General features: G+C 41.8%; 1 protein-coding gene across 1 annotated transcript; it reads left to right on the top strand.

The window, feature by feature from the left end:
* Positions 1–799: 799 nt before the first annotated feature.
* Positions 800–7188, top strand: rhoub (ras homolog family member Ub). Its single transcript, XM_041045924.1, has 3 exons — positions 800–1215; positions 3064–3122; positions 4669–7188. Exons 1-3 carry the CDS (start codon positions 999–1001, stop codon positions 5122–5124), a joined length of 732 nt encoding a protein of 243 aa, XP_040901858.1. The 5' UTR covers positions 800–998; the 3' UTR covers positions 5125–7188.
* Positions 7189–10859: the final 3671 nt, after the last annotated feature.

Here is a 10859-nt window from a genome sequence, read left to right on the forward strand (position 1 = left end):
ATTTAGAAAGAAATTTGAGAAACTGTATTTTACACAGGCCTCTGCAAAAGATGATCAGTCTGGATTCCCCAAAGATGGTGTCTGTAAGGGTTCACTAACAATTTGCTAGGTCACTAACACAAGGGGGCGACAAAAGTCAAGACATTAGTTCTGTCCCAAACACCTTGAAACTAGGAGACAAGATCCTCTTGGCCACTGGATCTTTTGAAAAACTACCCAACTACCCAATCAGAAGGAAAGTTATGTCTGAATGTGATCAGTTCTTATACATGTACCTCTTGAGCTATATTTTGATGTTGTACTGTACATTGTCCTGTAGCCACAGCAGTGGCTGCTCCTTCTCGGCTCAGCTGGCTTCAGACTGAATTAGGTCAGGAGGTCTGGGTTTGAAATTTCAGAACATGTCATGTTCAAAATGGACATCACAATGTCTCCTTCTGACTGGTGAGGGCAAGTCTGGACTTGCCTGCACAGGGTCTAACACACTGAGCTCATGACAGCTTCACAATTAGCTGGCCCTAGAAAATAACAGTTGGCTGTGTGTAGTAGATGGATCGATTAAAAGAATACAAATAAAAGAGAATAATGAATTAAGCAAATTGATTTTCTTCTATTCCAATTTCTCCAAAGAGTCCAGTATTGGTTATTTTCTATATTCTGTATAAAAGTTTACTTATTTCCTAGTTCAACCTGTGTCTGTTCAGCCCTCCGCTGTTGGGAGGTGAAATGGGTGGGATTAGTCAAATCAATCTAAAGACATAACGCCCCGGACCCGCCCTCGCGTTGGTAACTGCTGAGTTTCGGGCTGTAGTCGGGATGGTAATCTTGCCACACTGGATTTGACAGCGTGCAGGGCAAGAGGAAAGGTTTTACGCACGAGTCCCTCTCGCGATCATAAGCATTTTGCAAACTTGTAGTAGAGAAGGCAACCTGTTCTCATGGTGGGTGCTTCATCTGCCCGTCGGGGAGAGCGCGGTGAAGTGCTGCTGGTTTATTGAATGTCACCTCCGTTCACCATGGATTACGGAAGGACCATGGCCCCACCGGTGCCCCCACATAAACCCCAACCCGCCCGGCCGGGGCAGGCGCAGGAGCGGCTGTTGAAGTGTGTCCTGCTCGGCGACGGCGCGGTTGGAAAAACCAGTCTGGTAGTCAGCTATACAACGAACGGCTACCCAACCAAATACGTCCCTACTGCATTTGATGACTTCTCGGGTAAGGAAGATATTGCTACATCTGTTTTTCATTATCAGGTCCGTAGACATATTGCATATACGTAGATAGTCTAAGAGAAGAATATAATCCTATTTGCAAGCAATGTCACCCTTCATTATCCTAGATCAGGGGATACATTCAGGTTAATGAAACTTAAATGATATTTTTTCCACTTTGAAGTTAAATGAATTTGTTTCTACCTGCCTGTCTCTCACTGAATTTTTCAGCTTAGCACGTTTTTAGTGCACCCACCCATTCTGCCATTTCCCCCTATTATTCCACTCTTTTGATAGATATATTTGTGTTTCCTTTTATCAGTCTTCCATCAGTGTTAATGTACGTGAGTTATCCTCACTGGATGTAGCCAGGTTTCCATTTGGCACGGTTCCATTTTCCAACCTGTCGCAACCACTAGTCCCAAGGCAGACTTTGTTTAACAAAAACACCAAAATTCTTCAAAGGGGGCACTTGTCTTAAATTAATCAGTGTTGAAATGAACAATACACCTGTGACCTGCTGATCACCTTAATTGCTTCATGATCACATTTTCAGCTTTTCTTTAGAAACTTTGTAAACTGAGATGTTTTATCTACATATGAGCATATCAGCTATTATCAACTCTCCAGGATGCCAAAGTGTAAGATATGATAGTACTGACGTATGAAATATAACACATTAACAGATATTTATGCTCATTTAAAATTTAGGAAACAATACTTGACATTGAATTGTGCACACTAACTTGAAAACTTAAGCATATTTGTCATTAATCTTAGTTAATTCTCTGACAGTACACTGATGTGCAGTAAAACGAACAACTTGGCCTTCACTAATCCCATAAAACGCTCACTGGGAACACACACCGCCCTCAAGACGAACGCTGGCTCAACCCTCCCATAGGAACAGTCTCTGGTTCAGGGGTTTTGGATTGCACAACTCTGCCTATTGTTGTCAGCCTTGACCCGCGAGCCCTTTCCTCTGTACTGGAGTAGGCACATCTGTTGCAGAGGCTCTGAGGCAGAGATTGTCTTTCGCCCTGGCCTGACAGAGAGCAATTGTGCAGTTGGGGCCCTTATTGGTGATGTCATTTCTCGGTGCCCGGGATCAGAGTGCCCTCTTGAAAGCTGACTTCTCAGCACTTACGCAATGCCACAGGTGGTAGAGACACAGAGGAGCGGGAGGCTGGGAGCGGGGACGATAAGATGGAGTTTTGGTCCAGAAAATCAAAGGACTATCAAATGTCATCTCTCCTCCTGCTCTTTCTCCATGCTTTTGTTAACACAGGGTGCCATGATGCCTGTCCTACTACATGAATAGTTCCAGCAGGCTCTTTGATCAGGTGGTATGACCGACCACTCCAGGCGTATTGTAAATGTTTCCATGTGCCTGCTGCTCTGCATTGTGCTCACTCTTCTGAAAAGAATAAATGGCCCTATAATGAATCTCGCTGTAAGATGACTCATCCGCTTTTCCAATCTGGAAGTGAGGCCGATTGGAAGAGAGTCACTGAGCAAACAAAATCTGCTTTGTTTTTACCCCCCTGTTAGTCGGCCTTGGAATGGCCTCTGTCAAAACACAACAGAGAACAAAGCTCACTGAGTGGTCCAAGCGACAGTAAAGCGTTATGGTCTCAACAGTAACTGGCAGAGTGGGTGGGCCAGACCGAGCAGGCCGTCTGTGAGCTGCAAGAACAGAGCAGGGGGTCTTTGTGTTTTCAACTGGCAGGCTTTTGTTTATTCCAGAGAATATTCTGGTGGGTAGTTGCGTTAACTACTGAAGTGTCAGGTGGGAACCGGTACTCGGGCTTAAAGTAATATTTTCTCTGTCTGTCTGTTTCTGTGTCAACAGCTGTGGTTCAGGTTGATGGAAACCCGGTTAGACTACAATTGTGTGACACCGCAGGACAGGTGAGTTTTGTCTGTGCGCACACTCTCTTACACACAGAATGCATTACCTGTTAGGGCTTCTTGCCTGTTTTTTCAAGTAGCACACCATGGTAGAAACAGCAGAATTCCTACTGTCAGTCTTCATCTGTAGCAGAAATAACTTTCTCAGACATGTATAGTTTGTATTGGAGGCTAGACTGGAGGTGATGTACAAAGAATGAAAACAATTTCTTTCTGTCTGTCTCCATGGTTAAAGACACGGTGGTACAAACAACTTGCCAGGCAAAAGTTATTGACTCATAATTATGTTGGTGGGGCAATCATGAAAGGAACAGCTTGTGAAATTGTCTTATAATTTCTCTAGGGCATGGGTGGTTGTTTGATAATCCAACTCAATAGCACCCTGCCTTGGAAGCAGCATATTTGATGTTCACGGATGCAGCAAAGGGCACTGCGAGTTCTACGCTGAATCAAAGACAGTTTGGCAGTAAAGTGGAACGAGGATTTTGACAACAAGCCCCTAATACTTGTAAAACCCCACAGCATGTTGCAAGCTGCACACAGTGTTAAAACTGCGCTTACACATATGCACACAGACGCACACATGCAGACAAGCTTGGGCAAATATGGGCAGATAAAAGTCAGCAAACACTTACTGTACTTATGCAATTTCATAAGAAGCAAACTTGTGCCAGAAATGGGTCGGGGGTGTGTCAGAAAAAGAAAAAAAAAGGAATGACAGAGAAAGAAAGAAAGAAAGAAAGAAAGAAAGGGGTAGAGAGTGAATGAGAGAGTGAGCCAGGACAGAAAGACAGAAAAGGTCTGGAGAAAGACGATAACAGCTGCCGCCAAAGCTGATAAACAAAGCTGCTCCTTACTCAGAGATGTTGATACATCTGTATATTCTGCAGATGGACCTACGTCATCAGATCACAAAGCAAAGCCAAAGCTTGTGTGGGAAACTTGCAAGTTGATAAGTTTCTACTGCGCCTGTTGAGCTTCAAATCCACGTTAACCTTTTGAATTACTGATTGTTTGGGGGTTGTGTTTTGAAATCAAAAGGTGCCGCCACAGAGCGTTGTATAGTCAGAGGGGATTAGGAGTTGTGTGCTGGAAAGGAGAGCGTCAAGAGAAAGAAGGAGAGGGTTGTGTCAAGTTTCTGCCAACCTTAATCTGTGTACTCAAGGATGTGGGAGGCCCATGTTAGAGCTATGCGTCTCCAAAGTGTTAATTTAAGAGATTTACTGCAGATGATAGAAATGAGTGGGCAGGGCTCATACATGTACTGCGTATTAGCACAGTATAAACACTACCTAGGCAGTTTGTTATTTAATGATTATTGGTACAATTCCCTTTCCTGTGATGTTATTGGTGCTTGAGTGTGTTGCACAGTGTAGTGATTACTGAAAGTGCATTTGTGTGTGGTCCGTCTGGATGAGAAGTGAAGGGAAATAACTTATCACATATTGAAGATTTTGAGCAAGGCCAAGTCGAAAATCTTAAGAACTGTTTGATTTAAATCATGGACATCACTACATTGCTGAATGTCTGTTTCCATCTCCATCAGGATGAGTTTGACAAACTCCGCCACTTCTGCTACAGTCGGACTGACGCCTTGCTGCTCTGCTTCAGCGTGGTCAGCCCCGCTTCCTTTCAAAACGTCTGGGAGAAATGGGTGCCTGAAATCCGACGCCGCTGCCCTCTCACACCCGTCCTCCTCGTTGGCACACAGTGCGACCTCCGGCAGGACGTGAAGGTGCTGATCGAGTTGGCGAGGCGAAGGGAGAGGCCTGTGCCAGAGGAAGATGCCAGAGCGCTGGCGGAAAAAATTGGGGCAGTGACGTACGTTGAGTGCTCGGCGCTGACGCAAAAGAATCTGAAGGAGGTGTTTGACGCGGCCATCGCGGTGGGGCTGCGGCACTCTGACAGGATAGCGCGACGGGAGAGGAAGGTCCGCAGCACAGCTGATAAAATGAAGATGCTCTCCAAGTCCTGGTGGAAGAAGTATGTGTGCGTGCAGTAGGGAGGGTGGAGATGATTTTCCTGTGACTGACATAAAACTGGAACTGCTCATTTGTCTGGAGGGACTGACTTGGATGTAAGGACTTCTATTTTTACGATCACCTGGATGACCCCAGATGTGCTGGCCAGAATGACTTTAATTCAGTGGAGCAACAGTTTAATAGAGGTGGAGTGTGCCTGCCTGAGCTGTAGAGTGGTTGCAGGGTTGGCGTGGTTTCGCTTTGACCATAAAACATCCTCTGTTGATGCCTAAAAGACAGAGAGCATAAGGCTGTAACTGCTGTCTGCTGCTCAGAGCCAGTCTGAACTGTTAAATATGACTGTGACCAGCATTCAACCAAAAATTATGGAGCTAATAAAATTTTATGGCACATGGACTGCTTATCATACTGGACTTGTGCAAAGTAAATGTGAGCTGACATGGAGGGGTGATGTTCAGGCGGTGATGTTATGTACTAAAAGTATACTCCTCCTTTTTGTCTGATTTGATACCCTTAACGAAGTATATTATTTTATGTGTTCTACACTGTAATTCAGCCCCCAACACTTAGCTTAGACCCCAAATCGGAGATGATAAATCAAAACCAATCCAGCACCTTTGTTTTCAAAATCAGAAGCGTCTATAACTTAAATGACAAGTTGTCAATAGTCAGATCAGATCAAATTTATATTAACTCATTCTCTTTTTCGATTACAATCAAATGTACATAAATATATATGAAATCGATGAGTTCGTGTACGGATGTGTACGACTGGTTTGAATGGTGTACGTTGTTTATGAACTGTCACGTTTCTCTACACCAGCTTGTGTCTGTGCCACATTTTGAAGCATTGATACAGCTGTCACACTTTTAGCCAACCACACAGTTAGAGGTCTGTAAGCTCCTTACCAACACACATCAGCCAACCTGCCCTGGATAACACATGTCTTTTGTAGGTTTGGAAATGTCAATTGTTCACTTTGACTGAAAAGCTTCATCTGAAATGTTAAGGCCAGTTTAGTTAGTTTTCATAACTTTTTTGTTACTGTTACAAGGTTGCAGCAATACTTTGGGTAGTGCCACTGTATATTGCACTTATCACACAAACATATCACTGAAGTCTTGCCATGCAATGGCCTTTGGACCAGTGGTGTGGAAACTTTAGAATTAGACACAGAGCAGGTAAATTTATCTGTGGCATTTGAGACAAAAGTTTACTCAGTGTCACTGAAGCAGAAATAGCTGATCTGCATGTTCCCTGCACTACACCACTGGTTTGGATGATCACAGGGTCTTTCATTGTCATTGCAGCCAGGGCCTTAAATAGATAATTATCCGTCTTTGTCGGTCAGTATACTGGAGCTCTCTCCTCTTTTGAAATTACACAGTAATTGAGGTGAAATCACCAAAGAGACTGATTCTATGTTTGCTTCTTATTTTTCAGAAGCCTGTCATTCAGCTCTGTCTATTTATCTGTTCCTTCTGGGCCAATAACTGATCAACAGCAATACAGAGCAGATATATGAAACATGATATGTCATTATGTATGTTACATAGTAATCATTTATGATGTTTGTAATGTCATCAGGATAAATGTGTGTGTACATATATAAGTGACTCAGTCACTGGCTGTGCTGTCCATCTCTAAATGGTACTTAACAGTGTGAGTGTTTCAGTTGGTGTCTGATTCTGGCACGAGAGCAGTTTGTTGAGCTGTATGAACGGAACAAAATAAAATGTGAAATATTTAACCATGGAGATGTTATCTTGACCATCACACTGGAGAGGATATGATATGATATGATATGATGATAAGAGTGGGGGGGGGGGGCTTATTCATGCTTAGTTTCTATGGTCAAAGGTTATTTGAGTATGAATGGGTGTTTTGACAGATCACATATATTTTCATGTGCTTCAGTAAGAAATTTCCTACATGGACAATTGCCAAAAAAAAAAAAACAGAACTTTCCAACCAAAATGCAGATTAATATGATATTGCCAGATGTGTTCCTGCAACCTTTCAAAACTTTAGCATGATTTAAGTAGAAAACCCACTGAACTGAATAAAAAGACACTATAAGTAGGCTAATGGTGATGTTTTATCCAGAGGCTTGAAAATCTGCGGTGACGCATGTCGAAATAACAGTTGTTTTGTCCAAAAATCATTCACTATTAAGATTGGTTTAGTAAGATTATTTCCATTGTGGTTCTTGTTAAACTTAAAAATATTCACTATATAGTTCGCTGTATGGCATGCTCACTATTTTTATTGTTTGAATGCCCAATACAAATTATCATAGACCATATAGTTGTTCCATAAAGCAATGCAAAAAGCAATGTTAAATTGATAATCACTAAGCATAACCAACTATCATCAGGCAGTGCAAAGACAGAAAAAAGTTATACAGTAGTGACCCAAGTAGTTTTTCAGTTTTGCCATGTTATTCATTTGTAGTCCCCTACAAATAGCATTTGCTTAATAAGGAATAATTTAACAATTTCAGCCACTTTGTAAAATTAACTAAAAACTATATTTTTTTAAAAAGTTAGGAAGGAGTTAAATGAGAGTTCAAAGATTCAGCCTCAGGGGTTTTGTCGGCACCAAGACTTCTAACTATGCAGGATCAGATGATTATAATTACCTAAAATAGGCTTTTCCTCCTATTCATAGCTACGTGTCTACGCCACAGTATTCAACAATGGGCAGACAATGACAGTTAGCTAGGTATCTTGTACGTGTTTAGAAGCACTAATGATAGGGTAGACAGCTAAAAGAGAGTTTGTGTCGTGTGGCAGACTGCAGATGAGTATGTTGTCCAGCCTCAGAGTGGGTGAAACTAAGGTAGGAGTGGTGCCAAGTGGTCTAATTATGATAGTCAGGGTGGCTCCACTTTCCACCAATATTTTAGCAGGAAACCCCACTGTTGTGTCTTTGCAAGGCAGCCATCTTGTGAAACGTCCTCTGATTTAGCATTGTGGCTTGTGTGTTTGACTGTAATATCTAACTGTCTGCTAGACATACAACTTATTGTCCGTGGTAGGAATCTGGACATGTCAGTCACGAAACTAATAGACAGGAAACATATCAGGGCTGTGGTCTACACATCTCTCAAATTTCACAGTGAACTTGTTTGACTGTATGTACATGTCCAAGTGTCTCCCCGCTAATTTAGACTGCTCTGCTTAATCCAAATACCAAAAACTGTCCCTGAGGTAGAAAAGCGAATAAATATTCTACTGTATAAAACAGGACAGCTCAGTGTTAAGAAAACATATGGAACCATATAAACGTAAAACAAGTCAATGAGCCAACATCATCAAACCCTTGAAGACTATGGAACTTGTGTGAACTGACATAATGCTATCATCAGTGGTAATCTAACTGTATGCATTGGAACCATTTGTGGTCACAGTTTCACTGAGACAAAACCAACTCTTAAATGACCTTTGTGGCTCAGTCAAATGGCTTCCACTGTGGCAGATATTGGCCAATAGAGCTGCTCAATTTCTCTCCAAATCTGGAGATCTGGAGCTCTTCTATCTGTCCTTAGTTTGTTAGGGGACAACAACAACTGCAAGAGTGAGAGAGAGTGTAGCTTCTTCTCCCATTTTCACTTTTTATGCAAAGCTAAGCTAACAGGTTGCTGGTTCAGCTTCATGTTAACTGGATAAGCGGGAAACTGGGATTGAGTTTTTCATCTAACTTGTTAAGAAAGCAAATAATCATCTTTCCAAAAATGTTGAACTGACAAAAATATTAAAACAAGCCTGGAATTAAACCAGCATGTGTAATACGTGTGTTACCATAGAATGTAAACTCCTCATCTTGTCATTCAACTCCCCAGATTCCCAGAAATGTTAAAAAAAAAAAACAAGTTTTACTGGCAGATACAGCCCCGGATGGGAACATTTGTGGATATCCGTTTTAAATTAATGTTAGGTGAGATAATGGTGTGAAATGGGTGGCCTAGTCAACTATAGCCTGCTTCAGCTGTTAAAACTTAAATGGTCATTGAACTTTTCAGTCCTGTAAACCTGCTTCCTTACATAACTTCTGAGAATCATTTAGGTAACAACTGAACTCTGACTCCACATGAAAGAGCACCTCTGTAATCAGTTTTGATGTCTTAAAGTTGGTGAAGGATTTCTCCGGCACCCCTCGGATAATTGCCATCGTAATGACTGGTGCTCAGCCTGTGGGGCGGGATTACTGACGAACATAAACCATGTCGATCGGGTCTGTGGGGTGCGAAGGGATTCAACCAGTAGACTGTGGTTCACTTTGTACATTGTCTTTAGGATTAACTGTTGCCCAAGCTCTTGTAATGCGATGCAATATGTCTGGGGCCCTGATTAAAAGACACCCACACATAGATTTAATCAGTAACTAAGTACAGTTCATTATTCTTGACAGAAATCTGCTTTCAAAGTATGTTTAAGACCTCGGCCTCTCTCCTGTAATCCTCCCATTATAAGAGTTCATCTTCTCCTATGTTTATAGGAAAGTAAGCATTAGCAGCTGGGTCCCTATGTGCACGTGACACAGGTTTACTGAGAGGTGGGAAAGGTGTACAGGGTTCGGTGTGCTTCAAATGAACCAGGTTGTTTTAAAATTGAATTGTGTTCTTTAATATGATCTTTAGTACATTTTTCTCCATACTTTTTATAGGCAAAGCATCAATGTAGATTACTTATATGATTATATTTTTTTTCTTTTTTCAACCACTGTATCTTGACCTACAAATCAATGATGCTTTGCAAAGAAAACGACGGTTCTGATTTAGAATTGCCCTGATCGATATTTTATAATAACAATGGGTCAAATGGCTGCATGAAATGTGAAAGGGATCTTTCAGGTCATTGTTTTGGATTTACGGCCCACAACTTTACTGTTTTAGTTCACTCACCTCTCTCACCTGCGTTTTCCAGCAGTAGGGATCTGCTTTTTCAGAGAAATCGCTCCCAAGTCATGTTTCATACTCTTCTTCTAGCACTCATCTGCTTTACTTTACCAGTCATGGGGAAAACAGACATTCTGTATTGTGCAAAGGACACAGCAACAATAAAGGTCAAACAGTTATGAACAAAAAGTGAATAGAGTTTGTTAGAAAACATCTATAAAGCGAACAGATTTAGTGAGTAGAGATTTAGTCAGGTTTTATCCCATAAAGACAAAATCAGCTGTGATGTTCATATGCAGCTTTATGAATAAACATATTTCACCTGAGTTCTCTGTTCTTTTCTGAGGACCAAAGCCACCGACCTGCTGTGAGCTAACACAGTGGTTGCAGGAGGGGCCTGTCTGGCATGCTACAGTATGGCGTTACTGGCAGGATTATGTTTTAATAAGCTTACGTAAACACCCCCCACAGTGCGGTCTCATTATGAGAAGCTAATAGAGTCGCTCTGTCCCGAGGTCAGCAGGGCCTCTTTGAACAGCTCAATGTTTTGTTATAAAGAGGCCCATCTCTGCCTCCAGAACATCTGTCCTGTGGTCTGTGGAACATGTGTCTTTACTTCAGGCAAACTGTTTGGACGTACACATCTTTGCACTTGTACACTGTATTTATGTATACATATTGTGGATAACTGTAAAAGTAACTATAAAATACGATACTTTTCTGTTCAAGCAAATTCTTTGTGAGGCAATCCAGCAATTTGTCAGTCTGACATGCTGTAGTTCTTTTTTCTTTTTTCCCTTCAGTCTCCTACTCCTCTTAGTTTCCTGGAGCCTTGCTTATGTTTCGGTCTGTGT

The sequence above is a fragment of the Toxotes jaculatrix genome, chromosome 9 (assembly GCF_017976425.1).
Source record: "Toxotes jaculatrix isolate fToxJac2 chromosome 9, fToxJac2.pri, whole genome shotgun sequence".
In the NCBI taxonomy this organism is placed as follows: domain Eukaryota; kingdom Metazoa; phylum Chordata; class Actinopteri; family Toxotidae; genus Toxotes; species Toxotes jaculatrix.